At 40.2% G+C, this 20,757-nt stretch overlaps 1 protein-coding gene across 2 annotated transcripts; it reads left to right on the plus strand.

The window, feature by feature from the left end:
- Window positions 1-13,124: 13,124 nt before the first annotated feature.
- LOC134548736 (cytochrome P450 7A1) lies at window positions 13,125-20,623 on the plus strand. Of its 2 annotated transcripts, none has more exons than XM_063393704.1 (8): window positions 13,125-13,346; window positions 13,459-13,556; window positions 13,692-13,836; window positions 15,075-15,315; window positions 15,664-16,277; window positions 17,599-17,729; window positions 18,659-18,834; window positions 19,436-20,623. In XM_063393704.1, exons 3-8 carry the CDS (start codon window positions 13,757-13,759, stop codon window positions 19,733-19,735), a joined length of 1,542 nt encoding a protein of 513 aa, XP_063249774.1. In that variant the 5' UTR covers window positions 13,125-13,346; window positions 13,459-13,556; window positions 13,692-13,756; the 3' UTR covers window positions 19,736-20,623. The 2 variants fall into 2 exon arrangements, with proteins under 2 accessions (XP_063249774.1, XP_063249765.1); XM_063393695.1 differs by having other exon boundaries at window positions 13,459-13,595; window positions 19,436-20,622.
- Window positions 20,624-20,757: the final 134 nt, after the last annotated feature.

Consider the following 20,757-nt stretch of genomic DNA (forward strand, 5'->3'; position numbering starts at 1 on the left):
GGGCCTTAGACTCATTCATGTACCTGTATTGGTTGATAGCTGTCATTTTCAGGGAGAAAAAAAAATTATTTTCTGCTCATTTTCCTATTTTTTTCTGCTGTAATAAATCGCTGTCCACTAACAACCTCATATCTGCCTTGTTTTGCATGTCTGCCATGGGTGGGCAAGAACGGAGCCACACATCAGAGCCAGAGTGACCACATCACCTGTCCCACGGTCCAGCACCTGCCTGAGCCTTCTCCCACAAGCAGGCATCAGAAGCAGAGCTTTTATCCTGGAGAGGCTCCCCTGAAAAAACCATGATGTAAAGACAGCGACAGACAAATCCCAGAACAAGCTCAGAAAAAGCTTTCATAAGTCAATTACCACAATTAACCCCCTTTGCCTTATTTAGAGTATGAACTTCTCTAGCAAAATTTTCGGTCTTTCCTTCCTCATTGCAATTCTTTGCCTGTTGTCAAATCTTGTTCATCATACAGATAATTAAATGTGCTGAGTGCCCTAGAGCTTCTCTTCACCTAGGAAGCCAGAGTGCTCAGTAGAGGAGCTGAGCAGTCCTCCAGCACCTAGGAAGGAAGACTGCTCCCACTTACAGTCTCTTTCTCCTGCCCTCAGCCAGTCCCAGCAGTTGCCAGGCTCTTCTGAGAGAAAGCTTAACTCATTGCCTCAGGGAAATCAAATCCACCAAAAACTATGAATGCTTATCTCCTGGTTAGTGAGCCATACTAGCAATAAAAGGCTCTCTCAAGCACAAGCATGAAACAGAGCAAGGGAGTGTGGCTGGAAACAGGCGAAAGGAGGAAACAGAAGAATAAATGGGAATGAGAAGGAAAGTTGTTTCACTTCATTCTGGCACTAATAGGCTGTTGCATCATTTGAGCTGTCTGCACAATCATAACCTTAGTTAAGCTAAACAGAAATTTTTTTGCAATATATATTTTTCTGTTGTTGTTGCAGTATATTTTCCAGCTCTTGATTCTCTCCAGTTGCCAGCATCTTTGTTGAGCTATCACAGGGGTAGCAACCATGCAGTGCTGAATACAGAGGAGCAGCAGCTCTGGCTGCTCAGGAGGCTCCTGTTTCTATATCCAACAATCAGCCAGATCTGGAACCTTCCCGCATGCCACTGCCTGAGCCATTGGCTGCTGAGTCATGCAACTAAGGGCCATTAAATATATATGAAATGAAATCTTGGGCTTAGGGTATAAGTTCACAAAAATCCTGTGTTACATGTCTTCTGGGCTAGGAGGGAGGGAATCTAGCTCTGGTTTAATAATGACAGATGATTACTGCTTTAGAAGTGCTAAATTTTCTATGTAGCCAAAGGAGGTTTTAACGTAAGTGCAGTGAAAGTTTTAAAACTGTGTTCAGACAAAGTGTGCCACTCTTCATCCTGAAATGAGCTCACTGCAGTGAAGCTCTGGACCCACCCTGTAGAATGAAGAGCACTGTAGTGTTCATGTAGCATGGAAATTGCAGGTGTGTGATTGACAGTTTTCCAGTGCAATTCTGCTGGGTGCCAGTGCTGACAACTGAAGGATGGTGTTTTCTTTTGATGTTGAATACTCCTCTCATTGCGAAGACCTTTCTCGTCTCCAGAAAGCTAGGTTGTTATTTGTTGTTTTCTGCATTAATTTTATCTCTTTGTGGTCTTTCAAGACAGCCTGCTCTTATCCAGGGAGCAGCCTTTTCCAGTGGTTATCAGACTTGCACTGTCAATGCACCCTCCCTGATTTTACCCACGAGAATGTAATGGGTGTTCATATTCTTTATGATGATGTCCTAGCCCAAACACTTGGTTCTGTATGGTTTATTTGTTGAGCATATATTTGTTGAGCATACTGTGTGTGCACTGTTACAGATACATAATCTAAGAGCAAGCAAAGTCCAGGTTATGGGCAGTAGCTCCAGCACCATGTCCACCTGTGGGACATCCACCTTGGTATCAAAAGTGAATCTTACCATCCTCATCTCCCAGTGTATTGTGAAACATGATTTCCATAAAGATTTTGAAAAACTGTATAAGGCTGTTTCTTCTTGCTGAAGAACAGCTATTGGAGAGAGAAAGATTACACTTTTGTAGTGAAAAGCTTTATCAAAATTTTACATTTAAAAATAGGAACAAAACATAATAAACCAGAAAGATAATTGCTGAAAAATGAGTATGTCTAATCTGTGCAATCAGTCCAGTTTGGCATGTCTCAGGGTCCTCATCCTTCAAACACACAGACCAAAGACAATTCCAGCTACTGTTCTAGTCTTATTTCCTTCCCAGGGAAACCAAATTTTGTAAGGGGGTGGCATGTGCCTCAGCCACTCTGTGTCATGAACTGAGCACCTGAGACAAGGGAGATATTTCTGTGCCCTGGAGTTTGGAGTGTGGAGTGTCATGAACTGAGCACGTGAGACAAGGGAGATATTTCTGTGCCCTGGAGTTTGGAGGGGAACAGAACAAGGGTCAGGCCATATCTTTCTAAGAACTCCACTGAGACTGGGGAGCTCTGAGGAGTCACAGGTGAATTACCCAAATAAATGGCTCTAGATTTGTTCCTGAGGTATATGCATCTATTGTTTGAAAGAAGTGGAAAAAATAGCCAAGGTATTGGACTTTGCTTGTTTAAGTTATAATACCCATGGGCAAATGTGATAATTTTCCATCATCACTGTACTGTTTGTGGTTTTATTGCTGGTCTAGTGCCAACTTTCAAAGAATAATAGAAACCACCCACTCATTGGTATCAGTCTCAGCTGTTGCAAAAATCTTAATAAAATAATACATAATTATTACTGAAAAATTCACATTTCTGCTTTGAAGCTGAAAACAGGTTGTGCTTTTGTTTGTAAGGAAGGTCTCCACCCATTCCACAATGAGACCTTATTAGCGGTCGCTCAAAACATGTACCAATTGTGCAAGATAGCAGCCTGTCAGCACTGGAAACAGAATAATTGTTTTAAGGTGATTCCATACCTGGGGTAGTTATGAGGGAGTTAACAGGTCGTGCTCTAAGCCAGGTGAAAGGAGTGTCCAGCTGTGTTGTTTGTATTTCTAGAACAAACTTACCTCAAACTAGCCTAATTAACTGTGGGACTGTGTTGCACTGTGCTGTGCCTCTAGACTCCACATTCAAGAATTTTGTACCTTCCATACGGAAACAAGGATTTCAGCCTAAACCCCTGTTAAGCAGAAAAGATTACGTTACAGGAGCTTTGCCCCAGTTAGGTACTTAACATTAGAAACTGCTAGGTTACTTTTTTCCTCCTTTTCTGTGCATATTTTTTTGAACTTGCATTTTTTAAGGGCATAACGTATTACTTTCACCCTCAGCCCATGGGGTGGATGGTCCTCAGTGAGTGATTTTCCACTGTTCAGTTGGCAGTTTCATGCCAGATTTCCTGTCTATTATTCAAACTCCACTCTAAAGATGGAAATAGTAATGTTGTCACCATCCTTTCTAAGTAACGCTCTAACATCTGAGTGCTGTGCAAACAGTTGCTCATTTATTTTCTGTCGTAATTCCTGGGGTACAGACAAGGAATTCAGACACTCAAGTTGAATATGCTCATAATGCATTATTCTGAGCTCTCATTTCTACAAACGCATGTCTCATGTTTGTGGTAATACAGGAGATATTTTGTTAAATCCCCACCTTCCTGACTTCACTCACAATTGCGTGTGCCCAACACTTCTGCAAATTAGACTTAGAGCCTCTGTGGGGCAAATAGAAAATGAGTAAAGCACAAGAACTGCTTTGTGGAGAGTCTGGAGAGAGGAGTTATTTGTCACTGCAGGAGAGCTCTGGGGCAGAGGCAAGAGCAGCATCCAACTCCACAGCCTGACAGTCCAGGGTGTGAGCAATAAGATGTTCCTCTGTCCTCCTAATTTATTAGACACCTTCTTGCCTTTTCAGCAGATGAAGAGGCCCTGCAGACAACAAGCTCCTTCATTTATAACCCTGAGCCAGTCCTAGGAGACAGGAGACAGGAAAGAGATGCAAGGAAGGGGTGGATTTGAGCTGTACGCAGGCAGGCAGGAGTGACTGTGCTCTTCCTGTGCCTAATCCACAAGTGAGATTTTGCTGGAAAGCACTTAAATAACCTGAACAGTTCTTTCCTACCTCTGACATACATGCTCCAGGGTTTAAAAATCTATATTCTTTGTTTTCATATTGGAAAGCCTAGGTAGGCATAGCAGAAATAAGGTGTATATTTCACAGTAGCTGCATTTTTTTCTGTTTAACTGTTTTCACAGGGATTCAGTGTCTTTTCCTTTCTCCTGGGATCTCTAAATTAATATTTTGTACCTTTCTGTTAGATACAGTCTTGTTCAGGCTGAGCTTGTGGTAATAGGTGATGTTCCATGGTCTAGATGAAGCACGAAGCAAGACAAAACAACAGATCCCTCATAGAATCATAGACTCACAGAAGGGTTTGGATTGGAAGAGACCTTAAAGATCATATCATTCCAAATCCCTGCCATAGGCAGGAACACCTTCCACTAGACCAGGTTTGTCAAAGCCCCATCCAACCTGTCCTGAACACAAATGCTTGTGGCAAGTACAGCAGGAAGAATTATGAGCTGTGATACCTCAATCGGAGCCTTGCTCTTTGTCTTAAAATGCCACCAAGGATAAATTTGAGCAGACATCTACCTCTGGGATGGGCTGGTGGGACAGATGTGGACAGTCCTTTTGCTCTGCTCTGGCTACTGGGTCTGTAACATCTGGAAGAAGAGGCAAAGGACAGTGGAGGCCAAGAGCAGCTGCTCCAGCAAGGCTCACTACTGGCACCTGTTGGAGAATTTTTATGGTACCTTTGAAGTGAATTAAACACACCCTTATGCTTAAATATAAAAGAAGAAGTTAATAAACAATGCATTGGGTGGAGTCCTAACGCAATATGTGGTTCTACATGGAATCTGCAAAGATGCATTGCAAACAGATTCCTTATGTACACAGCACCAAATCCAAGATTATTTGCATGGTGCACCTCAGCCTGTGGATCCACCCTTCACCCAGCTCTGCTGCTCAGAGTTTGCCCCTGAGCTTGGCTCTCTGAGCGCTCCCATTCCAGGATGGCTCCAAAACAAAGCTTTGACTGTTCCTTACCACCAAGGGAAACTTCACTCTCTTGGAAGGAGTCTGTTCTGTCTCTGGCGTTCCTGCTTCCAGCCAGTTTAACCCCTCCTTGCCCTCCATGCCAGATCATCCCTCAGTCACAAATCACCACGGCTGAACAGTTATAATTAGAATTTCCCTTTTATGTCTGTCACCACTGGAAGTCTTTAAACCAAGCATAAAATTTTGGGGGAGACTGTCATGGGAACTTGAATTGCTGTGAGCAATCAGGAGATGGCTCATCCAAAGGCATTTGTTGGTGTTGGCACCGTGCCCTTTCTTTTCTAGGGAGCTGTCTCTATGCTGACTCAGCAAGTCAAATGTAGCTCAGGAGTGGTTTTTGGCAGTCTGCCACTGCATTTCTGACCACACCAAACCTGTTTAATTTATGAGACCAGTCTTGAGCTATATAACTACTGGAGCACCAATGTTTGTCTGTTTGTTAAAAAAAAGCAATAAATTTCCCCCATTTGTAAACTAATCAGCTGTTTAAATGCTTCTGCATTTTACCTTGTGTTTTGTATTTATCTTCCTGTTTTCTGCAACATCTACCTGTCACCCCTCTTCCATCAGCTTTTTCTTTTTGTTACAATGTTCTTTTTGTATTTTTCTGTTTTCATTATTTTCTATTGTAGATTGTCTTTTCAACTTAAAGCAAAGCTGTAAGAGGTAGATCTCATCTTTGCCTCTTTAAGTCAAAAATAATATAAAACCATACAGAAATAAATAGGTAAAATGTAATATTACAGCAACTCTGATAGTGGAATATTAATATTGTTAAACAATTTTTTTTTTTCCAAATTAGCCATTTGTATTCAGTTGCAATTCAGTTTTCTCAGGCCAGAAGGCTGATTCACATATAAAACCAGAGGGCTGTGCTTTGGACAGTTTATTCAGTCCCATATTCATATCTTTTTAATCTAATCTGGACAGTTGAATAGCCTTACACTTTGAAGTTGGTTTCATATTATGTCTGTTATGCCACCATGCCTTGTTTTTCCTTTCTTTTGCATAATGAAGATATTGTTCACTGCCACAGTTTGCTTTCTCCAAAAAAACACCTAAAGAAAATGAAGAAAGCTTTGGCTCACAGAAGTATGATCATGAAGAGGAACGTATCATAGAACAGAATTGAAGTGGTGACTGGCAGATTTCTGCTGTAGAGAAAGCACTCACTCTTCACAAACTAGTCTTGATTTGTATCATCCAACAAATATTGTATTATAAAAAGCAGACTATAACAATAGGAAAAAGAAATCTTTAAGTAAATCTGGTAGCATCATAGTGTGTATTTTCTATTAGAAGAGCAAAATGTGGCTCAGTTGCAAAACTGTTAGCACCACACTTCTATTTCTTTGCATTTTGCACAGTCCAGTGAAGCTCAGATCTCCATTAAAAACATATTTATATACAACTATTCTTGGCAAAATTTTCCATACCTAAGCAACAAGCTTGCATAAATCCACCAGGGATGCTCTCAGAGGATGGTTCCTGTATTCATGTGTAGATCCAAAAGAAAAGTAAAAATATTCCGAAACCAGAGAAGAACTGTTCAAGGAAAGCTGTGATGGTGATCCCCACCATTTTCAGACTGTGAATCCTTTCCAGCTGCTTTGTTAATCCAGCTTCTCCATTTTTCCCAAACTTCTGGGAACTTGTACAATTCCAAAGTGGCCTAATGGCTGTGGACATCATCATCAAGGGGAAGTTGCTGGTGGTTTCCAACAACTATTATCCTCTCTCTCCCCTTAGACCTGTAGTGGCCATAGCTAAGATAAAAAGTCCCCACTGTGGCTACAGGTGCCCAGCTGGCTCCCAGCCAGAATGTCATCTTGCCATTAAGGTGGTGGATCTTTTGATTTCCTTTCACACTGGAGCAATGGATGTTGTCTTTGCACAGGTGATTGCTCCAGGAGCAAAAGGAGCACAAAGCCAACCCCACAGCAACCTGATGTAAGGTTTGCCAAAGGGACCCAAATCCAGGACCAGAGCCATATGAGCACTTACATAGAGAAGATGGAAAGAGCTGTAAACAACAGAGAGGTGCTTAAGATGCCACCATTCTTACAGAATAGGTACAGGTGTCACTGAGTCCCTGTGGCTTCTAAAGGCAGCTGTAGAGTGAATTGTGACTGTGAGGAAGGAGGGGACTTGAACTAAGTGCTACACTTAATGGATGCCTAACTCAGGCAGTGGATCATATAATCACAGATAGTTTGGATTGGAAATGAACCTTAAAGAATATCTAGTTCCAACCCCACTGCCATGGGCAGGAACACCTTCTACTGGGTTGCTCAGAGTCCCATGTGCCCTGGTTTTGCATACTTCCACAGATCGAGGGTCCACAACCTTTCTGAGCAACGTGTTCCAGTGCTTTACTATCCTCACAGTAAAGATTTTCTTCCTCATATCTAATCTAAATCTAGCTTTTTTCATTTTAAAACTGGTACTGCTTCTGTGATCACTACATGTTTTTGCAAAAAGTCCATTTCCATACTTCTTGTAAGCCCCCTTTACGTACTGGAGGGCTGATAGCAAAAGTGCAACTAGTAAGCTATAGGGCAGTGTGCCTCTTTAAAAGGAGGGGAAGGGAAGGGAAGGGAAGGGAAGGGAAGGGAAGGGAAGGGAAGGGAAGGGAAGGGAAGGGAAGGGAAGGGAAGGGAAGGGAAGGGAAGGGAAGGGAAGGGAAGGGAAGGGAAGGGAAGGGAAGGGAAGGGAAGGGAAGGGAAGGGAAGGGAAGGGAAGGGAAGGGAAGGGAAGGGAAGGGAAGGGAAGGGAAGGGAAGGGAAGGGAAGGGAAGGGAAGGGAAGGGAAGGGAAGGGAAGGGAAGCAGAAAGTGTTATTGCATTCCCTGCTCCATCTGCTGGAGCAGCCCAGAACAGCTTGTAGTGTTCACTCAGACAACTGGATTGCAGCTATGTTACCTAACTATCTTTCTTCAGATAGTTATTTGGTAGCAGTGAGCCACATCATTTTTGTAATCACATCTGAGATTTGATATCTTCCTGTTAAATGTTTTGAGCATCTGCAATTGCATGTTTAGGTGTAACAGTATAATATAGAAGCTTCTGTTTTGTTGTGAAATGGTACAATATAACTCAATTCCAGAGTTTAAAACAAGAAAAAAATACTTTCAGAAGATGCAGTTCGCTGCACTGGATGAGTGGTAATAACTCCTCATGGTTTATTTTACAGCCGTTTCCTTTTCCTGCTTGGGTTCTTGTATCAGTTCACTTTTGTTTCTACTTTCATAATTGCTTTCTTTACAGTTTCTCTTCTGCAATACTTAGAAAAATCGTAATAAATTGTAATATTCTCAGTTTTTCTTTAATCATAAGTTTGATAGTTCCCTTTTCTATAGTTTTAAGGAAACTGGTCATGATGAAATGCAACATATTATTAAAATATTTTCATTCAAGTAAAGGATGGTATTTCTGACTGAGATTTAGTTTCTAATGCTTGATATTGAAGGGAAGATAGTGTATTGTAAATACAAGTATTGTAAATACAAGATATTGCCTTGTAAATCCCAGATCTGATAGGAAGGTTACCAAACTTTCAACTGACATTTCTAAAGCACAAAGAAAATCCCAGAGAGAAAATAAACTGATGGAACAAGTAAATCGAGTCCATTATCTGTTATATAAGCACATTCAGAGGATACTCTGAGATAAATATGGAAATATTAACTTGGTCATTAAAGTATCTGTCCATTCTATTATTTAAATGCTCAGGGGCAATTGCCCTGAAATAGGATGCAAATAAACTCAGTTCTGAAGCCCATCCAATTTTATAGCCCATCAATGTCAATTATCCTGTAAATACAGGGCATTTTCTATGCAGAGATCTTCATTATGAAAAAAATGAAGTGTATCAAATATATCACAATGATATCAGATTACAAAATCTACAATCTACATGCAATCTACAGAAAAAAGAACGATGATGATGATAATGATGATGATGATGATGATGATTTTTTTTTTTTTTAAGGAAACATGAGCACACTATTTTCCTGGAGTCAGATGACTCACAAATTCTGCAGAAGGCAGAGTATAATATAAGCAAAATCTGCCCTCTTAACAACTATGACAGGTATTAAAATAGAGCTGTGGAGTGGTACTGTAGTATCATTAATTTATTTTTGATTGTGTAGATCATTAAACAATTAAACTAAAGCATTATTCTTTCCAGCATCTTTAATATAATTTCACTCATATTCTTTTAGATACTCTATTATAATTTAGGTTTACAAGACTTCTGCCTATTCCATTGACCCAGGAAAACCAGAGAAAAGGTGAATCCTGCTAGGGATCTATTGGAATTATATCTGGAATTACAGACTCTCTGGGGAGGATACTACATTTCTGGCATGATCACTTGGTAACAGCAGCTGGTTTATGTGGGCAGGCCAGGCAGTGTTGTGCCATGGTGTGCCATGGTGTGTCAGGCCTGTTGTTGGGAGGGCACACGGCAGCCAGTGTTCTCTTCCCTGTTCCTGGAGCATTGCTGCTGCCTTTCGGTTTGCAGACATATGATGGCTGTGCCAGGTCAACACTGATGCAGCACAAGGACCTTCAGTTTCTGGACTGTCCCCACAGTACAGCATCCTGTGTGCTGACAGCCATCATTCCTCTCTAAAAATAGATGTTTCTTGTGGCTGGTGAGGAGTAAAGCCTTATTTCTTGTTGTGTTTAACATTTTCAGTGATCCCCCAAAAGCCAGGTTTTCAGCTTAGCCCTCAGAAAACTCAGTGACCTTACCCAGCATATCTCCATATCTTCATTAAAGTGATACTTGATGTAAATACAAAGAAAAGTACATAGGTTCATGGAAGAAAAACAAACACTGACTGGCATAGTTCAGTGGCTGCTGTAGAACACAACACACAAGTGCCACACGAGGTTTACCAGTAGGTGGTGACATATAATTATTTATTAGCTATTTTCTAGCTGCAAAGATTCTGAACACAGGCAGGTTCACTGTGCAACTTCTTGTTTAAGCTTTCCTTTCGTATTGCTGCATCTTTTGAGATTTCTTTTACAAGTTTCACAGCTGCAGAAGTGTTTCATAGCTGCAATTGCATCTTCTGGCTGTAGAAAGTCATCCTGCTCTTGTTCCGTGAACTGCAGGTCTGCCTCCCCACTGCTGAACAAAGTGCTTAGTTTGTGTGGTTTCAGGATCTTTCGTCTGTTGATGAAGGAAAATAACCCAGTTGTCATAACACATGCATGAGAAAAAAAAGTCAGTCCTTTCTTTGTAATGTGTACCTCTTATTTACTTCCCGTGAGTAAACAAGTTTTAGAGTTAGCTGTGTGGAAATCTGCTATTTACTGCCAAATGTAATCAGCAGCCTCTCCTGAGTCCATCACATCTTTCTGTGCATCAGTGCTCCCAAGCTACGAAGCCATCATTAACCCTGGAAAAAAAATTATTCCCCTAAGCTTGGTCTATCTATTATTTTCTATTAATTTAAATACCACCTGTGGGTTATGACTAATGAAAGCCATATAGCTGCAGCATTTGAGATGAAGCTTAGATTTAGATAGTTAGCAGTGTTGGAGTAGCAGGAGGAAACAAGTCTTAAGGCTTCTCTTAGGCTTCAGGAATCGCCACAGAAGTGAGCTGGGCCTGTTTGCTTCATGGGAAGGGTATTGGCTCCATGGAGGTCACAGCCCAGCTTACTTCACCGCCTGGAGCAGGGGTGACAGATAAGAGTGCTCCTGACAGCCTCTGCCCACAGCCAGTGGGTGTATCTGGGTGAAAAGTGCCTTTTTGGGGAAGGTGGTGCAATGTGACCGTGCATCAGTCTGCTCACAGTTCCCGGCCCTGAAGACACGAGCAGACCTTGTGAGCACACGGCTGCCCTCGCAGCTGGGTGGGCGGCCGGGCTGGGCTGGGGGCGGCTGCTGAATGTGCCCTGCTGGGTGAGATGTCAGCATGCTCTCCTGCCTGCTTCCATGCGCTCTTGAGCTGCTCTTTCTGAACTGGTTCTAGCTCAGTGCTCGTTAGGGCTTAACCACAAGGTTCTATTGCAGTTCTTAAAAGGCTCTGCATTTTCTAACTACTGTTTGATGCATTGCTGAGTTCTTGATGAACACCCATGTTCAAACCTGCGGTGACAAAGGCTTATACATTCAAACATATGCAGTGCTTTATTCCTGATGCTGTCACTGGCCTGAGTTGAGTCTTGAGCCCAAGTCATGTCAGTTTTCCACATTAATATTCTTTTTACCATTTACACAAGGAATTTTCTTCACACAACAAGGTCAGTATGTTTTTTCTGACTGCACCCATAACTCTTGTGGGCCACCCTCTGGGGCTGGTGCAGGACAGCCAAGCTCATACACAACACACAAAGTGCTGCAGAAAATGTACAATCTGTCAATCAGTGGGACCACAGGGTACTTTTAATCCCTGCTGCATAGACTGGTGGCAACTGCCTGAGCTTTGTCTGTGGGAACTAGTGTATTTGTCTGAAGAGCACCAAAATACCACACCCAGAACTTCAGGGCACTCTACTGGTGCTGCAGAAAAAACAGGAAAGCCCAATGCCCGCTAATAAAAATGGAGGGAGATTCACACTTATCTGCTAAATTTGGTGGCAGACAAGACTATTACTTGCCTTTATCACAAGGACATAAGTCACAGGCTGCAACCTGTTGCAATACAGGCTGGCTTTGGGACTCTAGATTAGCTACTTAAGACTTTCCTGAGAGAAAAAGCAATTATTTCAGGTAAGTTGCCAAGCTGCTCCTGTGCTCTGCCTATACCTGGTTATACTTTTTCCTGGGAACTATTACTTATGTGCAAAGCAGAAAGGGAAAGAAGGTGGGCAGCTTTAGAGAAGTTACTGCTGCTGTTTGCTGGCAGCAGGATGCCATTTATAAATGAGATCATCACATTGCAGCACAACAACCCAAAGCACAGAGGGAAAAGACAAGTGTGACTGGCAACTCTGCCTACTGCAACACAAGGTATGGTGAGGGGACACAGGCAACTATTGCTGGTTAAATGCTATTCCTGTGTGTTGGACACAAAACTGACAGTAACTTATGACTTTCTTTTTCAGTGTTGTTTGGACAACACATGAAAAAAAGAATTAGACACCAATATAATAAAACTATTATTCTTGTTTGGGATGAGGAAGTCAGAGAATGAAATCAAAGATGACACCCAGAACTGAGTTTTTCAATAATGGAAACAAGCAAGAAATGGGAAAGCAAGGTTTTTATAAAGTAATTATATAATAGCAAGCTAAATTCAGCTGATGAAAAAGAAGTTTTTATAGGAAAATAAATGAAACACCTGCACTTAAATGAAAGGGGGATACAGGACTGGAGCTGACATGCAAAAGGAGTGATTTTTAGATTAAGTGAGGGTAAACCTTAATGCTGTAAATAAGGTTTATTTCTTCAGTATAGTAACTTAAAAACTTAAAAAATTAAAATATAGTAACTCAAATGTAATGGCATGTGCACAGCTACCCCATGCCTCACTGCCTGCCCTGGTGTGAAGCCAGGACAATATTTCCACCTGCCAGATTTGCATGTCAGTGCCTTCACTGTAGTGTTCAGTTGCAACAGCAAGATGTCCAAATCTTTACTGTTTTATCACACAGGTGTAGGGACACCAACAAAAACTGGTACAAAAGTAAGTCTGAAAAGCCCTTCAGTTCCTCTCTTAGAAACATATTAGGCCTTGGATGATGAAACATCACTGTACCCGAGCTGCCTCCTTGATGGCTTGATGCCAGGAGCAAGCCAAAGTTTGAATTCTCATAAGTCAACACCAGAAAAGAGAAAAGTTTTAGTGGGAAAATAAAAGGTGATCCAAAGACAATGAAAAAAAAAACCCCAACCCAATGTGATTGTCTAGATCTACTTTCTTTTTCTCCTGTGATTTATTCCATGATTCTGTGAAAGACCATTTTTTCCCTTTCTTCCAGACAAGTGTTGTTAGAGGAAGTAAGTCCACCTCCGCAGCCATCCCTTTGCCCCAGTGCTGAACCCCGCCGCTGCCTCTTGCAGTGGCACCAGAGCCAGGGCAGCCCACAAGGAGAAGGGAGGGGGAACAGGCTGGCAGCTGAAGGGCAGCACCCACTGCTGCCTCTTGCAGTGGCACCAGAGCCAGGGCAGTCTGCAAGGAGAAGGGAGGGGGAACAGGCTGGCAGCTGAAGGGCAGCACGGGCTGCAGCCGCCAGTTAGCGCAGCCTGAATCTCCTGGACACCGGTCAGTAACCATTTCATATATTGCTAAACCTGAACTATAAACTGCAATTGGTAAATCTGCAGGATTAATCAAAAATACACCTGGCTAACCTTCAAATTATCAACTATTACAGCTGTTTGGTTACTTTGGAACTGCTGCTGCTACGTGACATTAGCTCAAGGCCAGACCTGCAACTGTCTGCATCAATCCAGCGAAGCTCTCTGCAGAAAGGTGACAGAACAGAAAGGGAACAAGCCCTCTCCAGAAAAGGTTACTCAACAGCTTGCTAGGTTGACTCAGTGCCATTGGATACAGTGGTGTACCCACTGTATATAAATTGTGACCTGTCTTCTGTTTCATTCTCAGCCACCTCTCCTGCCACCCTGGTAGTTACCCTTTTTCCACTTGGAAGATTTTGGGCATTACCAGAAATGTTCCTAGCATCCTGGATCTGGGGAATGGCAGTAATACTTTGTTGTGTATCTTGGTTTCTTCTAGGGAGGAGAAGAAGGTAAGGACTCTTTGTAAAAGCATCTCAGTGCCTGGCCTTTATTTGTGTCAAATATTCTGTGTACATCACTAAAAGAACTGTAGTCAGACATATCAGGATAGCACAGACAATACTGTAGTTTGGTCTTTTGAGAGATTTATGTTCCAATCGAATTTCTGTGTATGAACTTTGCAATAATAGTGTTGTGAGTCCTAGAGGTAGCTGTAGATACAAATCTATGTATAAGCAAGGTAATTAAAATATGAATATGTATGTCCTGATTTCCTAAAGTTCTGGGCTGTAATTTCACCTGTATTGTAATCACAGCGAATACCTACTTATATCTAATTATAGTTTAATATCTGCTTACAAACACTTTTATATCTAGTAACACAATTTAATACAGGTAATAATTATGTACCAGGTATATTCCTTAAAAGCATTTATGCTGCTGACACACTCACACAAGGAGTGAGCAATTTGCTTAACTCTTCTTATTTTTTAATTTCAGCAGTAATTTTCTTGTTTTATTTTAGAAAGTTTAATAAAAAAGGTGAAAATAATTAATTTCATTTACTGTAAATGCTGAATTATTATATGATAGTTATTTCAGGAGTCATTATGTCCTTATACAGGAAAGTTGCTTCTACTCAAAAAAGAAAATAATTTAAACATATGCTTCACTTTAGGTATCTGCTTAATTTAAAGCATGTTCTTGATGACACTGTGAAAGGCTTGCTCTTATGCTTACTGAGGATCACAGCAAAACTCCCATATTTTTAGAAAGATCTGGTCCATTAATGGTATATACCAATAATAGAAACCTTTCCGTACTAAAAAAGTTTCTTTGCTTGGTATTCAAATGAAACTGTGGATCAAATTGCCCAAAAATGTATCAGACAATATCAGTGTGATGGATTATTTATTAATGTGACAATTTCATAATTGCGTGTCAGCTAATGACAATAATTTTGCATTTTAAGATGTGAAAAATATACATCTGATCCTGGGAAAAGAAAGATGATATAATCAAACTGTGTTTTATTATGTCTATTAATAGTTAAAATTGTTCTTTCTTAGACAGCTTAGCCCTGAAAGTGGAAAAAATTATTTGTAAATAAACTACTTGGGATTTTTTCTTTTCTTTTTTTTTTTTCACATTACACAAAGCCTAACATCAATATTTTACATACCTGATAGTCCTGGATAAGAGATCTTTATACATAATTTTAAACTGAGCTTTTGTTTGTGTTTTGTAGGCGGCAAGGTGAGCCACCACTTGAAAATGGGTTCCTTCCATACCTGGGCTGTGCCTTGAAGTTTGGTGCCAACCCCCTTGAATTCCTCAAAGAAAAGCAGAAGAAGCATGGCCACATCTTCACTTGCCATGTAGCAGGGAAATACATTCATTTCCTCACTGACCCTTTTTCGTACCATGCATTGATGCGCCAGGGAAAACACTTGGACTGGAAAAAGTTCCATTTTGCTACTTCTGCCAAGGTACTCCTGCTTTTAATATCTAACATGCAAAGTATCTGCTGACATACCCAGTTACTTTCTGTAAATATAACTATGCCTTTGAAATAGGATTGGTTTCACATTTCTGCACTTCTACTGTTTAAAATATTGTGGTATTTTTGTCCTCTTCCTAAATGGAAAAGAAATTTGCAGTGATTTGAATTTTTCTAAGATTACACATTATTCTAAGACTGTACATTATTCTATTACATTATTATCCTTCCCTCTAGTAAGCTATGAAGTTATACTTTGGCTTTTGTTTCTGTTAGACTTTATCATCAAGGTAACAACAGGCCTTACTTACCATGCATACAATTTATTTTTTGACAGGCTTTTGGGCATGGTAGCATTGACCCTGCAGAGGGAAACACCACTGAAAATTTTCATCAGACTTTCATTAGAACCCTTCAAGGCAATGCCCTAGATGCCCTCATTGAAGCAATGATGGAAAACCTACAGTATGTCATGCTGCAGTCAAGAGCCCCTAAGCTTCAGTCTAATACCTGGGTGACAGAAGGACTTTATACATTCTGCTGCCAAGTGATGTTTGAGTCTGGCTTTTTAACACTTTTTGGTAAAGAATTTAATTCAAATAATGACAAAAACCTATCATCAAAGCAGGAAACTGAGAGAGCTCATATCCTAAATGCCCTTGAAAACTTCAAGGAATTCGATAAGATTTTCCCAGCCCTCGTGGCAGGGCTCCCTATCCACCTCTTCAAGAGTGCCCACAGCGCACGTGAGAGGCTGGGAGAGGCACTCCTGCACAAGAACCTCCTGAAAAGGGACAACCTCTCTGAGCTGGTCACCCTCCGCATGTTCCTGAATGACACCCTGTCAACCTTCGATGACATGGAAAAAGCAAAGACCCACGTGGCAGTGCTCTGGGCCTCTCAAGCAAACACCATTCCTGCCACTTTCTGGACCTTGTTCTATCTTCTTAAGTAAGTCCCAATGCTTCTTGTTCCCAAACAAGAAAAATGTTTATCTTTCAGAAACCGATTCATTAACACAGGCCAATTCCACTGCTTGATCAGTGACAAAAAACTTACTGTTTGCAACAGAAATGCTGTGTTGTTCTGGACTTCCACAGATGAGCCCTTTACCCATCTGAGAACAAGTAGTGGTAGCACAGAGCAATTCTTTAGAAGCTTCTTTTTTTGGTTAAGAAACAGCACTCCAGGGCAATGCTACACTTTGTCAAGAAAGCTTTGGAGTAAATCTACATGATATGACATTAAAAGTGCTAGTTGCAGTCAAAACATTAAGTGTATTAAAGGCTACCAATATAACTAGACATTTTTAGACCATCTCACTAGAGCAGGCAAAATGAGTTTGAACTTCATTATTGTTTTTACAGAAAGTTAATAGAAAATAATTTATATGTTCATAGATCCCACTGAAGCTGTAATGTAGTTTGCACCTGCTGAGCTTGTTATATGTGAGACAGGTGCACAGCTCAGATAATACTATCAAATGTCTATTTTATAGTGGGCCTTTGTGGATTATCTGCTTCAGCATAACTAACTAACTCTGAAGTATGTGTCTAAATTCCTAATGCTTTTACTTATCATCACTTCTTGCCAGTGTTAATTTTTGAAGCTATCTAGCACTTTTTGCTCCAAGCATGCATTTGCTTTAGATTTTCTGGACTTGGAGTCTTTTAACACCCTGATTGTGCCTTCATCAAGACACTATTGCACCCTCTCTTATTGTATCTATATACGTCACCATAACTTGTATATTCCATATCTGAAAGAAAGGCTAGCTGGTGAAGGGTACTATGTGGGCTCTTAGTAATAGGAAGATTCTTTTCAGCTAAACAGAATATTGTCACATCAGCCAGAATAAATGATGTTATAAAATTGACATATAATTCTGTTCCTAAACTTTCTACCTGCAGTGAGGCTATTTCCTAATCTACAACTGGCTGGCTTTTTTCTTATTCTTGGCATTGCTTTTTGGTGACTGTGCTCTTTATTACCTGAATTACGCACATCAGTTCTGTCCCACTTGTCATTGCAGACAAAATCAAATATTTGGGGTTCCTTTTTTTTTTTTTCTTTTCCTTTGAAGATATCATAACTTTGCCAAGACATGAAAAAGTGGAACTGCAGCATTTTGCTGCAACATTTTCATTTTAGAAGGTTGTACTGGTCAGCCAACAAAATAAATTTTAGTAAGGAAGAAAGTTAATAGCAAAACCTCTTCTTAAAGAATTTTTAAATTTAAAGTTATGTTATACCTCTGCTCTTTTGATCTTAGGAGTCCAGAAGCAATGAGAGCTGCTACCAAAGAAGTGCAAAATGTTTTGGAAAGTGCCGAGGAGAGTATCAGCCTAGATGGCAAACATATTTCCTTGAACCGAAAACAGCTGGATAATATGCCAATATTAGGTATGACTATTTTATGCAGGATTATATATGCAGAAATCACACTACAATTTCCATGGTCTTCTATTTATTACCATATAAATGCTTGCCATGGAATTCCTATGGAATTAACAAAGAAACAGTAGAACAGGAAACTATATGTTCCTTAGCCATAACCAACACAACCAGGCTTCCCAATGTCCCAGGTGGTAGTGAGAGTATCAAAATTCACATGAACAGCACATTTTCATGGGCAATGGCATGTCTCAATAATACTACACCACTACATAACATAGACCCGTGGATAATTCTGAACAATATTTTGTCTGGTTAAGTCTTTAAATCAAATGAAAAGGTGTTGCCAAAACTTAACTCCCTATTCTTATTGTATGAAGCAATGTTTTCTAATACCATTACTTGTATTTATTTTTAATATTTTTTCAAATTATAGGCATATTTTTCAGAAGTAACAGATAGTTTTGATAATGTTGCCTTTAACTATTACTTTAAAAATATCAGTTAATATTGAAACAAAAAATTCCCTTATTACTTTTTTTCTGAGTATGGGTTTCTCTACAGATCTCTTAAGGCTTCAGAAAATTCTGTTCACTGCACTGTTTCTTTTTCTTGTTATGTTCTCAGTTTTCACTGGTTTGGTCTTCATCTCAGAGTGAAAATATATCCCACTTTTGAACGTTCTGTTTCATCAACTATAAGCATTTTTCACAGGGAATGCAGATTGGGTTCTCAGTCATATCTGCAGAAGGGATAGAAATGCTAAAAAGAAATTAGAAAGATATTTTCTTAGGCATTTAGAAAGTTAATATTAAAATGTTTCTTCTAATAAATTCAGGGTTTGATAATGGCTCTGCAATAGTTCAGTATCCATGACCTGCCCCCAGTATGTGAATATGCTGTTTCCATGGCAATAATTCCTCATCCTCTCCCAACAGACAGCATCATCAAGGAGGCGATGAGGCTCTCGAGTGCATCCATGACTTTCCGAGTGGCCAAGGAGGATTTCACTTTGCACTTAGAGAACGACTTCTACAACATTCGCAAAGATGATATTGTAGCTCTTTACCCTCAGCTGCTGCATTTTGATCCAGAAATCTATGCTGATCCCCTGGTAAGTATTTTTTTCAAATTGCATTAAACTTGGCTCTCTGGCAGGAATTAGCAGGCCTTTACATAACACATTTTTTGGTGTTCCCCATGGCTGGAATTCTGTTGTGCCCCAGACAACCCGTTCTTACACTTGAAGAAGTGATAATAGGAAAGAAAAAGAATAAAGGCACTGTTGCAAGACATGTTTTAGTGTAACTAAAAGGTGTGTTACCAGCCTCAGACAGCCTTCTACTTGCTGCCTTCCTCGGTGAGGGAAGATCACCATTAAAAGGGTCTTTGAAAAAGGATAACAGTTTCCCAAAGGCACAGAATTAGAATTCTTCCAGTTCTTCTTCTGCTGCATGAACAAGAATGCAGCTTAAAATCCTTATTTTTAGAGGTCAGGAAAGAAAAGGAGAGTTATCAACAAAGAACCTGTGATCCTGTCCCACATGACAGAACTTCTCAGAGGCTACTCTTTGTAAAACAGCACATGGGGGCTGGTGGTACTGTACAATGCTGGAGACATCTCTTTCCCAGCCTGCATTTTGTGTCTTAGCAGCTTTATCTGGTTTTTGGAGGTATTCAAATATCAAGGAGCTCCTCTGTGTGTTTAATTGCAGACATTCCGATACGATCGCTTTCTGAACGAGAAGGGCGAGGAGAAGACCGACTTCTACCGCAACGGCCGGAAGCTGAAGCATTACTACATGCCTTTTGGGACAGGCATAGCAAAGTGCCCGGGCAGGTTATTTGCTGTCCATGAGATTAAACAATTCTTGGCTCTGATTTTTTCATATTTTGAGATAGAGCTTGTGGACAGTAATGTGAAGTGTCCCTCTCTAGATCAATCCCGTGCCGGACTGGGTATTTTGCAGCCATCCAATGACATTGATTTTAGGTACAGGCTGAAGTGCTTATGAATATATATTTTGTACTATGCATATACACTCTGTACTAGTAGTACATAAATGCACTGTATATACTAACAGTACTAAACACACTGTATAACATATACTTTATATACATTTTTTGTATATATGCAAATGTATTACTTCAAGTCTTGGGGGAAAATCTATATGAAGATGCTAATTCACCATTTTAATGAAAAATGTGCATTTGTGTGGTACCAGCATGCAGTGGATTTAGTGCTGTCTTTTGATACAAATGCCTCCCTTTTTACCAACCATTTTGAAAGGCAAGTTAAGATTTTCAGCTGTGTGTGTACAGCAGCCTTTTTTTTTTTCCTGTCAGAAAATACTTTCACAAAAGTAGAGTTTCATGAGCTAATTCATAATAATTTCAAAATTTACTAGAGTTAAAACATATTCTTTTCCATAATCAAAATGTTGTGGAGCGGCTTGTCTCCTCAGGTGAAATAAAGTTTTGTTATAAAAAGGCAGATTCACAGTGGGGAGGGCAGAGTTTGCTGGGGAATTACATTTACGGTTTTATGAAAAACTAGAAGACTTGAAAAAAACCTACAGAAATGTTCACGTTCAAGTGAAACTGCAAAACTTGTTTTATATTCTTTGTAAGATACTTATTTTTAGAAAGTGCTAACTGTGTTAAAATAAATTATATTGGCTGAACCAAATGCATCTCTAGACTGTTTGTTGTTCTAACATCCTAACATTATCAAAGGCTTATGAATTTATCCAAAGCCGCACAAATAAGTTTTAAACTAGGCAGCTCAAACACCAATATGGACATAAATAAATATCTACCACATATTCACCAGTGGTTTTGGCTGCATTTAGCCTCATTGTCTGAACTCCCTATTTCTGTAAGCCTCCTTAGATCTTCCTAGTCTAATTGCAATAAAGTTACCCTGGGTAGTAGTATGTCCACGGATTTCATTTTCAGTGGTGGCATGTCCATAAGAACGATTGTTTCAGGGTTAATATAATTTGGTTCTCTCTAACATCCCTGTCCTTTTCTGCTG

Source organism: Prinia subflava, chromosome 1, assembly GCF_021018805.1.
Source record: "Prinia subflava isolate CZ2003 ecotype Zambia chromosome 1, Cam_Psub_1.2, whole genome shotgun sequence".
NCBI lineage: Eukaryota > Metazoa > Chordata > Aves > Passeriformes > Cisticolidae > Prinia > Prinia subflava.

Excerpts from the sequence above, each read along its gene's own strand:
- LOC134548736 (XM_063393704.1), top strand. The coding sequence starts at position 13,757 with ATGTTCCTAGCATCCTGGATCTGGGGAATGGCAGTAATACTTTGTTGT. Across the intron at positions 13,837-15,074 it reads CTTCTAGGGAGGAGAAGAAG|GCGGCAAGGTGAGCCACCAC; the intron begins GTAAGGACTCTT and ends TGTGTTTTGTAG. Across the intron at positions 17,730-18,658 it reads GGATAATATGCCAATATTAG|ACAGCATCATCAAGGAGGCG; the intron begins GTATGACTATTT and ends CTCTCCCAACAG.